Source organism: Megascapheus bottae, chromosome 1 (genome assembly GCF_031878675.1).
Source record: "Megascapheus bottae isolate mThoBot1 chromosome 1, mThoBot2.hap1, whole genome shotgun sequence".
Taxonomy (NCBI): domain Eukaryota; kingdom Metazoa; phylum Chordata; class Mammalia; order Rodentia; family Geomyidae; genus Megascapheus; species Megascapheus bottae.
This window is the reverse complement of record NC_143509.1, coordinates 3979572-4000594: the sequence shown is the minus strand read 5'-3', so window position 1 is coordinate 4000594 and position 21023 is coordinate 3979572. Positions and strand designations below refer to the sequence as shown.

The 21023-nt window shown below is 44.7% G+C and overlaps 1 protein-coding gene and 1 non-coding gene across 4 annotated transcripts; both read right to left on the bottom strand.

Annotated features, from left to right (window-relative positions):
• Positions 1 to 209: 209 nt before the first annotated feature.
• On the bottom strand, positions 210 to 20960 carry LOC150068036 (uncharacterized). 3 transcript variants are annotated; one of them, XM_090336515.1, is made up of 11 exons: positions 20887 to 20960; positions 19469 to 19536; positions 14088 to 14213; positions 11800 to 11946; positions 10771 to 10856; positions 9445 to 9556; positions 6462 to 6544; positions 5597 to 5723; positions 4897 to 4980; positions 3743 to 3825; positions 210 to 3178 (listed from the first exon to the last, which is right to left on the bottom strand). In XM_090336515.1, the coding sequence occupies exons 4-11, from the start codon at positions 11822 to 11824 to the stop codon at positions 944 to 946; spliced, it is 2835 nt and encodes a 944-aa protein (XP_090192641.1). In that variant the 5' UTR covers positions 11825 to 11946; positions 14088 to 14213; positions 19469 to 19536; positions 20887 to 20960; the 3' UTR covers positions 210 to 943. The 3 variants fall into 3 exon arrangements, with proteins under 3 accessions (XP_090192641.1, XP_090192624.1, XP_090192634.1); XM_090336498.1 differs by lacking the exons at positions 9445 to 9556; positions 10771 to 10856; positions 11800 to 11946; ... (1 more) ...; positions 19469 to 19536; positions 20887 to 20960 and adding an exon at positions 8028 to 8206; XM_090336508.1 differs by lacking the exons at positions 9445 to 9556; positions 10771 to 10856; positions 11800 to 11946; ... (1 more) ...; positions 19469 to 19536; positions 20887 to 20960 and adding an exon at positions 8028 to 8205 and having other exon boundaries at positions 210 to 3175.
• LOC150068037 (U6 spliceosomal RNA) lies at positions 7076 to 7184 on the bottom strand. The gene has a single exon (XR_016538397.1). It is a non-coding gene; the product is annotated as a U6 spliceosomal RNA (small nuclear RNA).
• Positions 20961 to 21023: the final 63 nt, after the last annotated feature.

The following is a 21023-nucleotide window of genomic DNA, read 5'->3' as shown; positions in this document are numbered from 1 at the left end:
GCAGGGGGAAGTGCTCCATGAGACCACAAAGGAAGAAATGATGTGGGCGCAGACACTTTACAACGTCTAAGGACATGCCACCACAGGCAGTAGGCCCTAGACAGACACACGTTTTTACAAGAATCTCAAACAGGGAGATTTGAAAAAAGAAAGCTCCAGTGGAAACTAGAAATGTATAAGGAAGTCATAAAAATACTCATATCTAGAAATACTTGCAATATTTAAAAATTTATCGGTAGAACCACCCAGAAGGCCATGTCCTCTGTCATACCAGGTTTTTGAGACACAGTGACGCCAAGCCTGTATTATGAACAAGTACTTTGTTTGGCAGGAAGCACCACTCAGTCAAAGGGACAAGTGAAGTCTCAAATCCCATCATGTCTCTCCACTATGAGACTGGGGTGAGAATGGCATTTTCGTTTTTTGTTTTTGTTGCCAGTCCTGGGATTGAGATCAGGGCCTGAGCACTGTCCTTGGACTTTCTCAAGGCTACAGCTCTACCACTTGAGCCTCAGCACCAGTTCCAGCTTTTTCTATGTATGTGATACCGAGGAATTGAACCCGGGCCTTCGTGCATGCTAGGCAAGCACTCTACCACTAGGCCAAACTCCCAGCCCTGAGAATGGCGGTTTTTATGCCTGCATCAGTAATTCTCCTTGCGCCACCTCCCAGATGTAGTAAAGACTCCCGTGAGGGCAAACACTGCTCATGTTTTCCTGTGAGAGCAGGATGACTCAAACACATTCCTTAGATTCAAGGAGCACTGACAGTTTTCATGTCTTTGAAGCAAAAAGCAACTAAATGCTTTTATATATATTGCTAATAGACCTAAAAGTTCTTGAGACTGTCAGTTCCATCTCCATTGCAAACAAAGGGTGAATGGCTTCCCCACACACACACCCAAAAAAAAGAAAAACCACAAGACTTTCTGACGGCCTTCCATTCAGAGGGCCTCTTCTCTCCAGGAGGGATTCTCCTGTTCGTTCTCAGCAGGATCCCGGAAGGCTGGCTCACAGTCCTTGTAGTCATAGGGTTTCTCTCCAGTATGTTTGCGCACGTGCTTATTAAGGCCTGAGTGCTCGGTAAAGGCTTTTCCGCAGTACTGACACACGTAGGGCTTCTCTCCGGTGTGGATGCGCATGTGCACGCGCAGGTAGGAGGACCACAGGAAAGACTTACCGCAGATCATGCACTGGAAGGGCTTCTCACCAGTGTGGGTGCGCATGTGGACAGGCAGGTACGAGGAACACGTGAACGTCTTCCCGCACACGGTGCACTGGAAGGGCTTTTCCCCAGTGTGGATTTTCAAATGCACGTTGAGATAGGAGGAGGAGGCAAAGGCCTTCCCGCAGTGGTCACACTCGAAGGGCTTCTCCCCCTTGTGACTTCGGATGTGCGCGATGAGGCCTGAGGACGTGGTGAAGGCTTTGCCACACTCCTGGCACGCGTAAGACTTCTCCCCAGTGTGGTTGCGTAAGTGGATGGTAAGGCCAGAGCGAGCCGTGAAGGCTTTCCCGCAGTAGCTGCATTTGTAGGGTTTGACTCCAGTGTGGATTCTAAAGTGGGTCTCAAGGGATGAGGAGTTGCGGAAGGATTTGGTGCACACCTTGCACTGAAAGGGCCGCTCGTTGCTGTGGGTTTTGATGTGCACGGTGAGCTGGGCAAAGCTGGTGAAGCCCTTCCCACACTCCTTACATTCGTAGGGCCTCTCACCAGTGTGTGTCCTGATGTGCTTGGTAAGGCACGAGCGCTCGGGGAAGGTTTTCCCGCACTCCTTGCACTCGTACGGCTTCTCTCCTGTGTGCGTGCGCATGTGGATGCGCAGGTAGGACGAGCGCGTGAAGGTTTTCTCACACTGGGTGCACTCGAAGGGCTTCTCCCCAGTGTGGGTCCGCAAGTGGGCCACCAGAGACGAGGAGTGGGCCAGGGCCTTCCCACATTGGTAGCACTCGAAGGGCTTCTCGCCTGTGTGGATCCGGATGTGCTCCACGAGGCCCGAGGACGTGCCAAAGGCCTTGCCGCACTCCTTGCACTCGTAGGGCTTCTCGCCGTTGTGGATGAGGACGTGCTTGGTGAGGCCCGAGCGCGCTGTGAAGTCTTTCCCGCAGTAAGTGCACTTGTAGGGCTTTATCCCCGTGTGGATCCGGAAGTGGGTCTTAAGGCAGGAGGAATTGCGGAAGGTCCTCGCGCACACCTTGCAGCGGAAGGGCTTCTCGCCCGTGTGAGTCTTGATGTGTTCGGTGAGCTGAGCGAAGCTGGTAAAGGCTTTGTCACACTCGGGGCAGGGGTAGGGCCTCTCTCCCGTGTGCTTCCGCAAGTGGATGGTGAGCCACGAGCGCCCACTGAACGCCTTACCACACACTTTACACTCATACGGCTTCTCTCCGGTGTGAGTTCGGATGTGCCCCAGCAGGTAGGAGGAGCGCGTGAAGGCCTTCCCACATACATGACACTCGAAGGGCTTCTCCCCAGTGTGCGTGCGCAGGTGGGTAGTGAGGTACGAGGAGGACGCGAAGGCATTCCCACACTGCTCACACTGAAAGGGCTTCTCCCCCGTGTGGCTCCTCATGTGCTCGGTGAGGCGCGAGGGCTGGATGAAGGCTTTGCCACACTCCTTGCACTCGTAGGACTTCTCTCGTGTGTGCTGCCGCAGGTGGACAATGAGGCCCGAGCGCTCGGGAAAGGCTTTCCCACACTCCTTACAATCGTAGGGCTTTTCCACGGGGTGGCTTTGCATGTGGATATTCAGGTAGAGGGGATGCGTGAAGAACTTGTCACACTTCTTACATTCATAGTATTTCTTTCTGGTGGGCGTTTGAACACACCCACCGCGGCTTGTGGGGCAAGTCAAAGCTTGCCCACATTCCTCCGATGTACAGCTATTTTTCCTATGGGCTTCAAGGTGGGACTGGTTGCCAAAGGCCTCCCCACAGTTGCTGCACTCAAAGCATTTATCCTGAGCGAGCACAGCCCCGTTTACACCCTGGTTCACCAGAGAATGCTTCTCTTCAGTGGACGCCTCCTCAAGCGGCGGGAAGGCTTTCCCACACTGATCACACTCTGAAGCGTGCTCTGTATTTGCACTACTCGTGCTTGTCTGAAGATCTGAATGTTCACCCGAGACTTTTCCAGTTTGCTTAGAGTCACAGAGCTCCCCTCCACTGCGGCTTCCTGCCTGCTTATAAAGGGATGAATGGTAGTTAGAGAATTTTCCAGACTCATAGAACTAGGTCCCGGGCGTGATTCAAACTAGGTTTGGGGTATCTTCCCTTTAAACTGTTCCCCTGGATCAGTGCTTATATCCCGGCACTCAGAGGCTGAGGCAGTAATATTAAAAGTTCCTGGTCAGCAGGGTGCTGGTGGCTCCTTCCTGTCAGCTACTGAGGAGGCTGAGATCTGAGGATCATGGTTCGAAGTCAGACCAAGTCCTTTAACCACCAAAAAGCTGGAAGTGGAGCTGAGGCCCAAGTGGTATACCACTAGCCTTGAATAGCCAAGCCAAGTGCAAGGCCCAGATCAGCATCAGAAAAAAAAACAAAGAAAAACATTCCACACCAGCCTGAGCGACACAGCAACTAAGCAATTGCAAAAGCAGATGGGATTATAAAGCAAGGAAGGGACAAAGGGGGAAATAAGGGACCACTTTTTTCAAATGACCTCTCTTTCATGCTTATTTGTACAAGGGAATTCCCAGTCTTCCATGAAGTTTAAAAATAAAGAAGAGATCCCTTGTAAATCTTACCAGTAGTATCCTATTTGATGTATGGGACCAAAAAATATCCCGCTCAACTGCTGTCCCTTTGGTTTTAAGATGCATTTCCCATTCTGTAATGAAATACAAAAATATGTCAAAGGGTTTGGAGAGCAAAACAGAAGCTTTAGTAAAAGTTAAAACGACAAAACTCACTCAAGTGTTCTCACTAAAAAAGCTAAACAATAACAGAATGTTAGACTCGCATAGTTTGCCTAGGTATAAAACTGGCTACCATGAGATTATGAGATCTAAGTAAGTTTATTAACAAGTTTCCCATGACAGTGAAGTGCAGTAGTAGCAGAAACAAAATAAACAGCTGCACCATAAACTCCAAGGGGAAGAAAAGACCACTGTTGAGATCACAGGAAAGCAGAAAAGCAGAGGATGGAGAGTTAAAGATATTCCATAATATTCAGTAAAAGGACTTCAGCCTTCAGATTCAAGGTGGGCTTTAAGAAGAGTTCCATCTAGGAACTCTAGTCTAAGCGAAATGAACTCTAAGATATGGAAACAAGAGGTTTGTCTTTGTGATTGTTATTCTTCAATGTACTACATGAAGTTATTTCTTTTCTTTTCTTCCTCTTTAAGGTTTATGTTTATCTCATGTTGTTACTGTATCTGACTTTGGGACCTGGTGTATCGTATTGGATATACATTTATTTGTTCCTTTGAAAAAAGGGAAGGTAAAGCCAGGTGCAGTGGCTCAGACCTGTAATCCTAGCTACTCAGGAGGCTAAGATCTAAGAATCGAGGTTCAAAGCCAGCCCAGGCACTAAAGAATGTGAGACTCTTATCTCCAATTAATCACTAGAAAACAGGAAGTGGGGCTGTAGCTCAAGAGGGTAGGATGGTAGCCTTGAGCTGAAGAGCTCAGAGACAACTCCCAGGCCCAGAGTTCAAGACCCATGACCAACCAAAAAAAGGTGGGGGGAGAGGGTAGGTAAGGGTAAGGGAAAAAAAGCTGAGACGGAGAGAGGAAGGAAAGTAGGAGAAAACATGGGAAGGGGTAACAATGTTCAAAAAGTAACGAACCCACTACCTGATAAATGTAACCCCTCTGTTCATCACCCCAACAATAAATTTTTTTTAAAAAAGAGTTCCACCATTTTCACCAATGTCCAATTCTTTCATAAAATGCTTACCTTGGAGAATGCATTGCTCCACTACCGTCAACTCCACTTTGTCTTCCAACCAAGAGATCAGGCTGGGTTTGAACAGTTGACCTCCTATGCACAGGGAAATTTAAATTAGTGGAAGAGACAGAAGTTATCTAAGGAAGGATAGGAATGATTCCTCTGTAACTCAAAATACAAATGTTCATGCTTTAGTATCATAAAGAGACTGCTTTCCTCTGACTCAAGAAATCCATGTTCAAGGCTTAAACTCCTATTTACCCACTACTAATGGAGCAAACACACCCATGGCCTTAGACATTTAACAAATACTAGACTACTTTAAAGAACGAATACCCACCAGTACTTTTTTTCCAGTAAGTAGTAACTGAATTCATCAAATTTTTTTTTGTTTCACAAATGTAAGGCAAGCACTCCACCACTGAGCCACATTACCAGCCTAAGTTTTCAATCTTAAAGAAGGAAAAATGACAACACCGGCTCTGATCGTAAGTAAAACAGACCCACATGGAAAAATCCATAAAAGTGCAGACAGAATTTCCAAGTGCACGTTTCTAACACAGGCCAAGTGATGGTATTGGTCCTAGGAGCGTGGTTGGTTGAGAACTACCACAGGAGGTGGCACTGCTGGGAATCCGCTATCTCCACCTGCACTAATGCTGGGACACATCTGGTCTCTCCAGGGCTGCAGGGGAAGGTACAGGCCTACCCACGGTGGCCAGGTTCCGGTAGTTCTCCAGCATCACGTCTCTGTATAGGCTTCTCTGAGTCGGGTCCAGGGACGTCCACTCCTCGGGGGTGAAGTCCACAGCCACATCCTCAAAGGTCATTGAGCCCTGTGTCACCACAGACACGTCGATTTAAACAAAATAGCGTCTCCACCAATAATTAGTGAAGGAGAAGGAAATGACACCCGTGCCTATCAGGGATGTTGTCCTAAGGAATCTCTTTCCACACTCACTGTGGTCTCCTCCCACCCTTTGGCATCTCTTACAGCTGAACTGAACCTTGGCCTCATTTCCCCTTATAATGAGCACACTGAGAAGTCTTCAGAAATGACGACACATGAACACACCCTGTGGGAAAGGATACTTTTCGTCTTGCTTGAACCCCCACAAAAATGAACATCTAATTGGCATTGAAAAATTTAAGACTCCCATAACTCCTAAAATACTGACATAAGACTCCCATACTCCTAAAATACTGACATAAGACTCCCTTAACTCCTAAAATACTGACATATTTTCCACTCCCTCATTACCATGTGATGTGTGTGCCATTTTCTGGAACTTTAAACAAAGACTTGGCTTTGGCATGGGTCTTTTTTTGTTCGAATCAGCTTGAGGTAGACCCTTATAAGAAAATGTGTCCCTGGCCTATGGATTTCACTACAGCATCTGAAAGATAACTTTGGACATTCATACACTCTCCATTGATAGAATGAATTTTCGGAAACTTTGTTCCACTTCCTTGGAAGTGAAATCTGTTTCTCCAAAACACCTCTCCATATTCTAAACAGAGTCCTTCATTTTGCCTGAATATATAAAATAGAAAATATACTTTGCTAAACTTACCCTTTGTGTACCTCTACATGCATGGCCGGTGAAAAAATCTGGCTGAAGTGCTAAATCTTTGGTTTGAAGTTGTGTTTCCAACTCTGAAATTAACCCCCCCCCCAAAAAAAACACAACATGAAATAATTTATGTCTAAAGAACAAAATGTGATACCTACATGGAGCCTTATGACTGCAAAAGGGGCACTGTTTGGAGGTAGGGAAACAAGTAGGAGAGAAGAGGGAAAAAGGAGAAAGCATGGTGGGGGAAAATAAAGTTTTATGTCTAAAAGTAACATAATGAGCCAGGGGCTGGAGGATCACACTATAATCCTAGCTACTAGGGCCGGGAGTTTGGCCTAGTGGTTAAAGTGCTTGCCTAGCATGCACGAAGACCCGGGTTCGATTCCTTGGTACCACATATATAGAAAAAAGCTGGAAGTGGTGCTGAGGCTCAAGTGGTAGAGCTCTAGTCTTGAGAAAGTCCAAGGACAGTGCTCAGGCCCTGAGCTCAAGCCCAGGACTGGCAAAAAAAAAAAAAAAAAAAAAAAAATCCTAGCTACTCAAGAGGTTGAGACCTGAGAATTATGGTTAGAGGGCAGCCTGGGCACTAAAGTTCATGAGACTTTTTTTTTTTTAATATGGAACACTTCACAAATTTGAGTGTCATCCTTGTGCAGGGGCCATGCTAATCTTCTCTGTATTGTTCCAATTTTGTAGTATACGTGCTATCAAATCGAGCACTCCATGAGACTTTTATCTCCAATTAACCATCAGAAAACCAGAAGTGGTGCTGTGTCTAAGTGGTAGAGCGCTAGCATTAAACTGAAGAGCTCAGTGACAACTCCCAAGCCCAGACTTCAAGCCCCACAACTGACAATAAATAAATAATAAAATTTAGGCTTTGTGCAGTATTTCCCAGATATAATTCTGGCTACTATGGAGGCGGAGATAAGGAAAAAAATCACAGTTCAAGGCAAGCTCAGTCAAAAAGTTTGCAGACCCCATTTCAATCAATAAAAGCTGAATGTGAGGGCTGGGAGTTTGGCCTAGTGGTAGAATGCTTGCCTAGCATGCATGAAGACCTGGGTTTGATTCCTCAGTACCACATACACAGAAATGCCAGAAGTGGTGCTGAGGCTCAAATGGTAGATCTCTAACCTTGAGAAAACCCAAGGACAGTGCTCAGACCCTGAGCTAAAAGCCCAGGACTGGCAAAAAAAAAAAAAAAAAAAAAAAAAAAAAAAAAAAAAACTGAATGTGGCAGAGAGTCTATCATCGCACATATATGGAAGCATAAATACATAGAATATTGTAGTGCAGGCTGGTCTGGGAATAAAGGGGACACTCTATTTAGAAAATAATAAAAGCAAAAGGGCTGCTAAGTGTGGTTCAATTTGGAGGACTGCCAGACAAGCACAAGCCATGAGGTTCAAAGCCCTGTTATATCAAAGAAAAAAGATCCTTCTCAAGAAAGACACCAAGTGAGAACTCAGGAAGGAGTTAAAGGTCTTCTGACAAGCTCCCTTGCTATGCTTCCAATATGCTGAACCTGCCAGAGCAGGATCATCCTTCTCAGTGCCTCACCTTCCAGAACTCCATTCTGCACCATCAATTTCTCTCCCTTCAAGGACACACCTTTGGGCTTGGTAAGCATCTGGCATCCTACAGAGAGAGAAGGAATCACTCATGGGAAGATGACAAATCTCCCCATGATTGGACTCTGCAGTGGGATTATTCCACAAGAACTGAAAAGGCAAACAACCTCCTTGTGTGAACCAAATGACATGATGATCGTGCTCACATTTCCACAGCCACATTTTAATCAAATGCAGATAAAGTAAGTAAATTCAAGGAGATCTGTATCAGGCAGTAAGGTCAAGCAGCCATGCATCAACACTGCAGTGTATGCAATTCAGGCAGAGAAACTGCTAAGACATAGTAGACCCCAGCTAGAGGACCTGGGACTTAGAATGTCAAACAAGTGACTTAGTCATTTGCTGATGGCTCACACCTGTAACCCTAACTACTCAGAAGGCTGAGATCTGAAGATCATGTTTCAAACACAAATCTACAAGACAACTCTGAAACTCTTACCTCCAAATAAACAGCACAAAGGCAGAACTAGAGGAATGGCTCAAGTAGTGAAGAACCAGCTATGAGCAAAAGGCCAAGCTAAATAAAGTTCAAGGCCCTGAGTTCAAGCTCCAGTACTGCCATAAGAAAAAAATAATAGTAAAAATAAGAGCCAGGAGTTTGGCTTAATGGTAGAGTGCTTGTCTAGCATACACGAAGACCCGAGTTTGATTCCTCAGTACCACATACATAGAAAAAGCCAAAGCCCGGCACAGTGGCTCACGCCTGTAATCCTAAGTACTCAGGAGGCTGAGATCTGAGGATCAAGGTTCAAAGCCAGCCAGGGCACAAAAGGACCTGAGACTCTTATCTCCAATATACCTCTAGAAAACAGGAAGTGGGGTTTGGTTCAAGAGTAGAGAGGTAGCCTTGAGCTGAAGAGCTCAGGGTCAGCAACCAGACCCACAAAAAAAAAAAAAAAAAAAGAGGAAAGAAAAAGTCAGAAGTGGTGCTGTAGCTCAAGTGGTAGAGCGCTAGCCTTGAGGAAAAGCCCAAGGACAAGTGCTCAGGCCCTGAGCTAAAGCCCCAAGACTGGGAAAAAAAAAAAAGAAAAAGAAAAAAAACAAAAAGAGACACAGGATATTTGTGACAACAAAATTAGATGATGCCCATGGACCACAGCTCAAGAACTACCACAGCAGGCCAATATTAAAGCACATGCCCAGCATGCAAGCATTAGGTCCTGCCCAAAAGGCAACCCCACCGAAAACTAATCCACCAAAGTGGATTACGATATATTAGGGACCCCACCATCATAGCTAACCATCCTCAACACTGACATCAGAGGTTCCAGAACACACTAAACACACCACACACACACGCACACCCCTGCTCCCTGTCAGGCTGCAGGGAATGCCAATCATCTTACCTACTGTGGCTAGGCTCTGGTGGTTCTCTGCCATCGCATCACTTCGGAGGTTTCTTTGAGCTGTATCCTCCTGGGTGATGTCCACAGCCATAACCACAGAGTTCATGAAATCCTAAGGCATCACACACATGTTGGTTCAAACCACATTATAATTCCCCAGATAAGAGGGGAGTCTGGGGGGGTGTGGGGGAGGTCAATCCCAATGCCTAAACACGTCCATTTCCTCACTGTCTAATCCAGAACTCCATGGGCCTAGCTGTTAACTCCTGTCTGTATCTTCACTTTCTCCCTCCTGGTTTTCCATCTTAAGTCTTGTGGCTTTAACAACAAAGCTGAACATGAACCTGCTGCCCACAGCGAGGGACCCCTTTCTCACTTTACTTACTCTTTCATTAAATACCTGGACATATTGTGTACATTTAGTAAATGAAAATGGAAATGAAACTTGTGCTTCAAGTGGTAGAGCACAGCTGGGCATGGTGGCTCACACCTGTAATCCAGCTACTCAGGAGGCTGAGATCTAAAAATCCCTGAGACTCTTATCTCTAATTAACCACCAGAAAACCAGCAGTGGCACTGTGGCTCAAGGAGTAGGGTGGTAGCCCTGAGATAAAGAGCTCGGAGACAATGCCCAGGCCCAGAGTTCCAGCCCCATGACCGACAGGAAGAAAAAAAAAGTGGTAGAGCACTAACTTTGAGGGGGGGGAAAAAAACTCAGGGACAATGCCCAGGTCAAGGCCAAGGACCAGCACATAAATAAATAAATGGTGGAAGCCTGGAGCCAGTAGCTCGCACCTGTAATCCTAACTACTCAGGAGGCTGAGAGCTGAGGACCACAATTCAAAACCAGACCAGGCAAGAAAGTCTCTTAGACTCTTATCTCCAATTAACCACTGGAAAACTGGAAGTAGTGCTATGGCTCAGAGTGGTAGAGCTCTAACCTGGAGCAAAAAGAGCTCAGGGACAGAGCCCAGGCCCTGAGTTCAAGCCCCTTGAATGACCAAAAAAAAAAAAAAATTTTTAAGGTAAAATTGAGAAAGAATATTTCATCTTTATTACCACCATTCAGGGCATTGAACAAAACAAGAGACATTCACTTGGCACCACAAGGATGAGACTTACTAGTAATTACTAAAATGCCATAATGACTGTCAAGATGGTCTTTGGGGGCAGCCCTCCCTGGCAGAATATAAGGGGAGACTCAGTCCTCACAGAGGTTTCCTTTCCTCCCACAGCCTTAAGACAAGGCCTCCTAGGTGGAAAGGCATCTGTCCACACCCAGTGCATGCGTGGATGTTGGCTTATTGGAAGAAACGTTCTTCCTACCTGATTTCCTGAGCAGTCTGCCACTGTGCTGCCAGGCTTTGTCTCTTCTTCTTGACTACAGATTGGGTCCCCAGGAAGCAGACCTTCTAGAGAAGAAAGACACACAACCCTCAGCTGACCAGAAGCCTGAATTCTCATACATGAACCTAATACCATCTAGTTCAAAATGAATATCCAATGTAACTCACAGACAATACTAAAGCAGCTCTGGGTCATACATGAAGCCAGAACAGGTGATGGGAAGCTGTGCTACCCAGCAAGAAAAGAAGTAATATTTTGGGGGCCGGGAGTTTGGCCTAGTGGTTAAAGTGCTTTCCTAGCATGCATGAAGACCAGGGTTCGATTCCTCAGTACCACATACATAGAAAAAAGCTGGAAGTGGTGCTGACACTCAAGTGGTAGAGCTCTAGCCTTGAGAAAATCCAAGGACAGTGCTCAGGCCCTGAGCTCAAACCCAGGACTGGCAAAAAAAAAAAAAAAAAAGAAGTAATATTTTAGTGGTAAAGAAAACGAAGACCTCACTTATTTTGTGTGTGGTGGTCCTGGGGCTTCAACTAAGGGCCTGGACTCTGTCCCTGAGCTTTTCTGCTCAAGGCTATAGCATCCCAGCACTAGACTCATACGTCTACTTCTGGCCTTTTGGTGGTTAATTGGAGATGAGTCTCACCATAAAAGAAAAATGTAAGACAGGAAAAAAAAAAAAAAAACTTTTCTGATGGGACGGGCTTTGAATCAAAGTTCTCAGAACTCAGCCTACTAAGCAGCTAGGATTACAAGCGTAAGCGATGGGCAGCTGGCTAGAAAAATCTGACTCATTCATTTGCATGTGGTGAGAGAAAGCAGGAATGCAATTATGCAGTGTCTCCTCCCAAAGCAGGCACCATCCCAGGGCTGATAAACACAACAGCTCTCTTTGGCTCACTTCAGCACCCCACAGGGGCTAGCTAGCAGTACAACTGCTCCAGCCTAGACCTCTGGGTTCCAAATGGTGTAGAGGAGATCTCTAGAAGGAGTAGCAAGAGGACTCACCGTAAGAGGAACTGGCACCATCCATATCGTTACGTCTTACAGGGAAGTATGCATGACCACTCTCCTCCACGGTTCCAAAGACACATCACAGGTCTAAGTGGATGGTGACAATCCCCATTGCTCTTAAAGCAGGACTAGTTAGGATTCCTGTTGACATCAGCCATTAACACACAGCATTACTCTGCAGTCAGAAACCAGACCTTGACTCCCGGCTTTGTAATGCATGTGAAAGCCACACCTGACAATACACACACACCACAGCCACTGCACTGCGAGTTATACCAGGAGCTTTGATATATGTATTTACATGTAAACAATTATATAAAAAGTATTATTACTCGGGCTGGGAGTTTGGCCTAGTGGTAGAGTGCCTGCCTAGCATGCACAAAGACCCAGGTTCAATTCCTCAGTACCACATACATAGAAAAAAGCCAGAAGTGGTGCTGAGGCTCAAGTGATAGAGCTCTAGTCTTGAGAAATTCCAAGGACAGTGCTCAGGTCCTGAGCTCAAGCCCAGGACTGGCCAAAAAAAAAAAAAAAGTATTATTACTCCTCAGAATGGTTAAAATACTATTTAATGGGTACCAGGAGTGTAGCCTAGTGGCAGAGTGCTTGCCTAGCATGCACAAAGCCCTGGGTTTGATTCCCAGGTACCACATATGAAGAAAAGGCTGGAAGTGATGCTGTGGCCCAGATAGGAGAGTGCTAGCCTTGAGCAAAAGAAGTTCAGGGACAGTGCCCAACCCTGAATTCAAGCCACAGGACTGGCAAAAAAAAAAAAAATTAAAATTAAATACTGCAATAAAATTACAGGAAATGGAAACATGGGTTTTTGTTGCTGGTGGGAGTGGTGGTAATGTTGTTTGTTTTACTTTAGGGTACTATTTTTGTCTTCTTAGGGGGAGTAAAAGCAGGGACACAGAAATGGAGAAAGGGTAAACCAATGCCGTCATGGTACTCAGTAGACACTATGTGGAACATGAACTATGCAACTTGTGGGCAGAGACAGGAAGAGGAAACCAGGGGAAAGTGAAAGAAGTGACACTGTCCTAAATGAATTGTATTCCTTGCCTTACTTATGAAATGGTAACCCGCTGTACAACACCTTAATAAGGATAAAATTATATTTAAAATTATTCTATTTACTTAATTACTCTATCATCCTTTCACAAGAAATATCACCATACGACTGACTATATTCCAGTGTCACAATGAGCAAGTGGTGAACCAGGAGTCTAATTTCATCCACTCCGTTTCTCAAATCTCATGTTCTGTATCTGTCATCACACTCCAAAATTAACCAAGTATCAGAGTCAGGAAATGGCTACTTACTTAAAACTGTTCACATTGTACTTCTGACAGTGAGGCATTTCAACCAGAATATCAGGGTTTTACAAATAGCAGAATGCCTATCAACCGCAGTTGGGCATCACCAGAGTCCTAGTAGAGATGTGCCAAGCACTCTGAGCTCTGCACAGTGCCCACAGTAGGAAGAAAACATGTGCACCAAAATAGTTTGCCAAACACCAATTATTTACTGGTCTTCCCAATGAACTACCTCATGCTATTACTAATGAGCTCTTTTTCCAGTGATTTCTGCTTATATTTTGTTCATTTTTTACTACTTCAAGTTTCAGATGACAAAGGAAATCTAAAAATGTGAAGAAAAAAAAAAAGAACATATAGTCACAGGGGATATATGAAAATAGAAAGAAAAAACCTTTTGGTATTTATGGAAAGTGAAAAAACAACAAATTCTTAATTCATATAGGACTTTGACAGGAACTAGAAACCTTTTCTTTTTTGCTGGTAGCAGGGCTTGAACTCACTCAAGTGCTGCAGCTTGCTTGGCTTGCTTGCTAATAGCTAATGCTCTACTACTTGAGCCACACCACCAGTTCAGCCTTTTGTTGGCTATTTTGGAGAGTAGAGTCTTGAGAAGCAAACTTTATTTATTTATTTATTTTTGCCAGTCCTGGGCTTGGGCTCAGGGCCTGAGCACTGTCCTCGGAGTTTCTCAAGGTTAGAGCTCTACCACTTGTGCCTCAGCACAAGAACCGGGTTCTTCGTACATGCTAGGCAGGCACTCTACCACTAGGCCAAACTCCCGGCTCGAGATGCAAACTTTAAAGACCTTACCCCAAATTACCAAAAGCAAAAGAGCCTGAGGGCAGGGGCTCAGTGGTAGAGCACCCCACCAAAGTGCAAAGCTCCAAGTTCAAACATGAACAACACACACACATACACACCATGAAGAACGTAACTGGTATCATGTCATCATGTCATACCTGTGGTCCTGGAGGAAGATGGTGAGGACGTTGGCTCCAAAAACTGTGTGTGGTAAGGATGGTGTCCCTATGGCAGAGAAGGGGAGCGGTATCCCTTTCATGGTGGAGGCATGCTGCATCTAGGAGCTGTCAAAACAGGCAATATAGAGTATGTCAGCAAAACGTCTCTCAGATGTTGACTGCACAACAATTGTAGTGACACTGAATTCTGGACTTGGGGTCCTCATGAATGGAATCAGCATTAAGGTTGTAGTAATTCATGATAAGAACACCATTTACTTATGCATTTGTTTTCAGATTCAACAGCTTGTAATTAGTTTGGGTATTATTAGTTTAGTTTTATTGTTTGTTTTCTTTTCTTTTCATTGTGCCAGTCCTGGGGCTTTAACTCAGAGACTGGGTGCCTTCTCTGAACTTTTGTGATCAAGGCTAGCACACCATCACTTGAGTGAGCCACAGCTCTGTTAACAAACATTCTTGCTTAGGCTGGCTTCAAGCTGTGATCCTCAGATATCAGCGTCTTAGGTAGCTAGGAGTGCGCCACTGAGCCTGGCTTTCGTTTTTGTTTTGTCGGTGATAGGGCTTGAACTCAAGGCCTGGGTCCTGTCCCTGAGCTCTTTTGCTCAAGACTAACACTCTATCACCTTGAGCCACAGCTCCACTTGTTTTCTTGAGTGGTTAATGGAGATAAAAGTTTCACAGGGACTTTCTCGCTCAGGCTGTCTTTGAATCACGGCTCTCAGATCTCAGCCTCCTGAGTAACCAGGATTACAGCCACTAGTGCCTGGCTCTCGATGCTCACAGGGACCAGATGCCCATTTACAAAGTGCCCTTTTATCTTCTCTCACACATCATCAACTTCCAATCTGGATTTCCAATAAGCTTAAACTAGTCAACTTCTTTTACTTATTTTTCCTACATATAACTTGCTGTACATTCGTTTCATATTATCTACACTAAAATACTCTAATATGGATAACCTAGTTAATGTACTTCTACTTTTCAACTGGGATGGAGAGGGTTGGTATTAAATTACTAACTGATCTAGGGCTACCATTATCTTTGCTCCACCAGGCATCTGCCCAGAAAGCAGCTGACAGTTCCTTCCCTATCGCCCTTGGGCTCTATGCCACCCAAGATGGCAATCATCCTCTCCTCCCTTCCCTACCCTTTACTTTCCATAGGATCTGGCTAGATAGCCAAATTCAAGTCCTCAAATTCAAAATCCTCCTTCCTAGATGTGTACCACACCAGCTTTTCTTTTGAATTTGTTTTTTGCCACCTCTATGTCTAGGTGCTTTGTTCCTATCTCAGGTAAGGGGAAAACCGGGAGTGTACAGGTGCCAGGTGCCTCCTGTCACCCTCCTCCCTTCCTTCTGTTCTTATTCTCATACCCAAGACCTTTTACAACAGGCTAACAGCTGAAGCTCCCTCTATGTAGCTGATTTCTTCTCTCTAGATGCTTAGAGCTCACTGGCTGCCCCTAAGTGGCTAAACCAATGAGGGCACTCCTTGGAAGGTTTTTAATAATCTCACAGGACCGGACTTCACACCTTCACACCTAGGAAAGCAATAGAAACCTCACTTTTTCTCTTTAAATCCCCCCCTCAATCCATTTCCCTTTCCTTTTTCTTTTCCTGTACCAGGTAGCAACAGCCAGTCCACCCTGGATAGGATCTGTCATCCCCCTGGAGCCACGAGGCTGGGGAAAGAATGAGCAAGGACAGGATCTAACAGGGACGCATGCACTGCCAGAGGCTGAGTGTCCTAGCTGGAACATACGCCTGCTCTGCACACAGCTGAGCTCTGCAGGCACTGCCATCTGTGCCCTCGAAAAAGCCTCTCCCACAGCCTCCCACAGCTGATTCTCATTAAGGAGCCCTTGGCACTGCAGAAGGGCATTGATAGAGCACTGTCCATTCACCACCCTCCTCCCACCCCCTCCCCCAAGCAGCTGATCTACATGAAAGCAGGACAGCTCAGGCACTGGGCCAGGTGGAGACGACCCTGAGAGGACAGAATTCTGGGACAGGCCCAGGTCTATTCTTTGCACAGGACGGCCTGCAGCCTCTCGTGGTTCTAGCCTGCACAGCCTGATTTCTCTGAGAATGACAGTAAAGGTGAACCTGGCTGCACCAATGGACATGTTGTTTCCACTTCCAGCGACTCGAAGTACTGCAGGTTCACAGATCTTGGACTCTAATGGGAAAAGATTCCCCTCCACCACCCCACCTCCTGCCACCCAATTAGCAGTTCCAACACAGTAGAAGATGAGATTGCCACTTGGCCATTTGGAACTTCATACAGCAATACACCAAGAAGGGAAAGGGGGGGTTGGGGTAATCTGCCGTCTGTAGTTTTTTGGGGGTTTTATTATTATAATTATTATTTTTATGGGTCATGGGGCTTGAACTCTGGGCCTGGGCACTGTCCCTGAGCGCTTTGGCTCAGAATTAGGGTGGCTACCGCCCTGAGCCACAGCCCCATTTCCCATTTTCTAGTGATTAATTGGAGATTTGAATCTCTAGTTCTTTAGTGTCCAGGCTGGCTTTGAACCGTCAGATCTCAGCCTCCTGAGTGGCTAGGATTACAGGCCTGAGCCACCACACCCAGCTCAGCTGTGTTTTATCCCAGTTAAGGAAAACCACAGTCCTATACAACCTCTATGCCCTTCTAGTACAGACTAGGGGAAAAATACAGGGCCTAAGCCTTAGAGGAATGAAGGCCCAGAGCAGCTCAGGGTCTAACCAAAGACATGGGAAAGAAGGAAATGATCACTGAAGAGATGAACCATAGCTGAGTATAGCTGACTCACACCTATAATACAAGCAACTCGTGAGATCTGAGGATTAAAATTAGAAGCCATCACAGGCAGAAAAGTCTGTGAGACTTTCATCTCCAACCAAACCAGCAAAAAGCCAGAAGTGGAGCTGTGGCTCAGTGGTAGCGCACTAGCTAAGGGACAGCCCCTGAGTTCAAGCCCCAAAGTCCCAGGACTGGCACATATACATAAAAACAGGAAACAATCTGATGGGAGACATCAACACAAGTAGGAGGGAAGGGCTAAGAGAGAGGGTGAATGAGGATGAATATGGTTAAGTACCTTATTTGCATGCATGAAAATAGAAAGAGACCTGTTGGAATTATTTCAAAAAGATGGGGGAAGGGAGAACAAGGGGGTGAATTTGATCAGGATATACATATTGTATGTACATATAGACTATCACAATGAAACCCTTCATGTACAATTAGTACATGCTAATAAAGAAACATGGGTACTGCCAAGTCACTTGGCCCCTTCAGAGCTAACAAAATGAGAGGGTTTATTTTTTTTCTCATTTCCCTATGAAGTAATTATTTGGAGGTCAATCCTAGGACTAGCATTCAGGGTCTGGGCACTATGCCCTGAGCTGTTTTTGCTCAGGGCATAGTGCTCTAGCATGTAAGCCATAGCTCTACTTCCAGCTTTTTGGTGGTTAACTAGAGATAAAAGTCTCATGGACTGCCTGGGGTGGCTCTGAGTCACAATCCTCAGATCTCAGCCTCCTAAGTAACTAGGATTACAAACGAGAGCCACAGGCACTCAGCCCTATGGAGTTTATATCAAATCCCTAGATGTATAAGCTTATTTTTTTCAATGTTCAATCACTGATTTGAAGCCTTCAAATTAATCTCCTAATGAAATGAAGGCACTCATGCTATTTCATTCTGATTCACTTTTAACTCAACATATATCCTGGAGTTTTTTTTGTTACTTCTATACTGACTAATATATTCATTCCATTTGTTTTCTGAAATGTCAAAATTAACTTAGCATCATACCTGAGAGCAGTCATCCCCTCATCTACCTAGACATACAATCAGCCAGTTCAGAAAACCTGCTCCCTTTCTCCTGCTTCCCTAGCAACATGGCTAACTCCTATAATTCCTATCTGGGGCCCTGACTTAATCATTACTCTCTCCTTAACTTCACCTATGTCCTCCTCCACGCTGAGATGCTCATTTATCTGTAATAATGCATGTACTTGCCTGGATAGATGCCAATCTCTTCCACCCATCTGTAAACTTTCTAAGAACAATTATGCATTGAGTTGATTCACTGTACCTTCACCATTCTGGCACCAATAAGTTTATAAAGTAAGCACAGGAAATGGAACATTTAAATAATCACAATAAAAAAAAAATACACATCATTCAACCACTATGGAAAGCAGTATGGCAGTTACAAGACTAAACATAGAGCTCCCCTATGACCCAGCAATTCCACTACTTGGCATTTACCCAATCGTCCAGAAACAAGGACAGACTAAATCCACTAGCACAACAATGTTCACTGCAGCACTATTTACCATAGCAAAGATATGGAACCAACCCAGATGTCCCTCAGTTGATGAGTGGATCAACAAGATGTGGTATTCATACACAATGGAATTCTATGTTGCTGTAAGAAAGAACGACATTGCCCCATTTGTAAGGAAATGGAAAGACTTAGAAAAAAATCATATTGTGAAGTAAGCCAGACTCAAAGGAACATAGGCTCAATGGTTTCCCTCATTTGTCATAATCATTAGAAACCTTGGGCTCTCCTAGCAGAGAGTTACAATAGAGCAAAATCTAGATACATAAGGCCATACAGTGTGACACTAAATGTAAAGATCTCTAGGATATAAAGACAAAAGCCATATAATGAGTGATTGTTGTTCTTAATGTACTGTTATCTCTCATCTCTTTTGCTGTCCCTTAGTTATCTCATATTGTTACAATATTTCACCTTGTTATCTGATATGCTTTTATATATGCTTAATTGGTTATTTGAAATTGGATAGGGAAAGGGGAAAATCAAGATGGGGAGAGGGAGGGGAAGGAGGGAGGGAGGGGAAGGAGGGAGGAAGGGAGAGAGGGAGGGAAATGGGGACCATGACATGAGAAAGGGTATGTTTGTGAAGTAATGCACTTTCTATCTGGTGAATATAATGTAACCCTTCTATTGATTACAATAAAAAATATAAGGAAAAAATAAATAAAAAGAAAAAAATACACCACAATACTAGATGAAAGAAACAACAACAACAACAACAAAAAAAAAAGACACAGTGGCTCATGCCTGTGACTATTTGGTAGGCTGAGAAAGGAAGGACATAGTTCAAGGCTATTCAGCAGAAAGTTCTAGACACCCCTTCATGGTGTCACACAACCTGCATCCTAGCTTTATGAAGCACAAACAGGTAGGCTATGGTCCAGGAAGCAAGATTTCATCTTAAAATTAACCAGTACCAAAAAGGGCTGGAGTTATGGCTTAGCAGAATGTTAAATCTTATTATACCCACATGCCTACAAAGCTCAAGGCCAAGTTAAAACCACAGCCATACCCCACTACTCACCAAAGAAAAGAACAATGAGAAAAGCCATCAGATCAAAAGCTTCTAATGAAGAATCCCTAAGGGAAATTCTAGAGGAAAGAAAACATTAATTGCTGCAAAAATTCAATTACAAGATGTATTTATTTATTCATTTATCACCAATACTGTGACTTAAATTCAGTTGTCTCTTTGATTTTTGGCTCAAGGTTAGTGAATGACTACTTGAACCACAGCTCTACTTCCAGATTTTTGACAGATAATTGGAAAGAGACTTATAAACTGAAATCTTCAGATCTCAGCAGCTACAGTCATAGCATGAGCCCCATGTACCCAGCTTACAGATGCTATTTTCTATTATAGTACCTATCAAACAGTTTAGGACAGAATGAGGGTAATGAAACCCACTGACTCATACAACTGGTGATACACTGATGTCTTAGGTTTTTAGCCAGGCACTAAACTGTCTTCACACCTGTCCTAACTAGGGAGGCAGAGATCTGAGGATCACAGTTTGAAGCCAGCCTGGGCAGACATAAATCTGTAAGACTAGTTATCTCCATTGAATGAACCAGCAAAAAGCCAGAAGTGGAGCTCTGGCTCAAGTAGCAGAGAACCAGCCTTGAGCAGAGGAAGTTAAGAGGCAGTGCTCAGGCCTTGAGTTCAAGCCCCAGTTCCAAAACAAAATAACAAACAAAATTTGTTTCTAAGTATTTTTTCTTGAATAAAACAAATTATATGATTAAATATGATACCACTTCAATGAAATGAGGCACCACCCCTGATTCCTAAGTCTGGTTTGGAAGCTCTGTGGGGAAGCAGTGTTTTTTATTTTGAGATGATCCTGGAACTTGAACTCAGGATCTGGTCACCATCCCTGAGCTGTTTTGCTCAAGATTAGCACTTTCCATTTGAGTCACAGCTCAACTTTCAGCTTTTTGGTAGTTAATAGTACTTAAGAGTCTCCTTTGGGATCTGGCATCTGTGATCCTGAAATCTCAGCCTCCTGAGTACCTAAGATTACAGGTGTAAGCCACCAGCACCAGGTCTCTTTTTCTTTCTTAATAATCAATGACCTACACAAGCTCCCAGCTCCATACATACATGAAGAAGTATGTCCATCACTTTTATAATAACATTTTTTTTAATATTTTAATCTGTCTTGGGACCTGAACTCTGGGCCTGGGCACTGTCCCTGAGCTCTTCAGCACAAGACTACCACGGTGAACCACGACGCCACTTCCTAATTTTTTTTTAAAAATGAACAGAAAGTATACCCACCCTTTCTACCTACAAGTAAACATATCAAAAGTCAACATAGGTGACGCAAAGTCAAATGCAAAAAATAATAACGGACGTTCCTAATAACAAGAAGCGGAAAACCAGATAAATCTTCTGGAACCAAGAAGTCCCACCCCCTACCCATGCACGCCCCTGCTCACCCGGTTGGGGCTCGGAGGGGAGGCGCCAGGATCGCGGAGGAGAGGGCGGGGGAGGGTGGTCAGAACCCCATTCTCCCAGTTCTTTTCCTATTGGAGAAAAAGGAAGAAAAACAGAAAAGTATGGAGAGGCTCCGGAC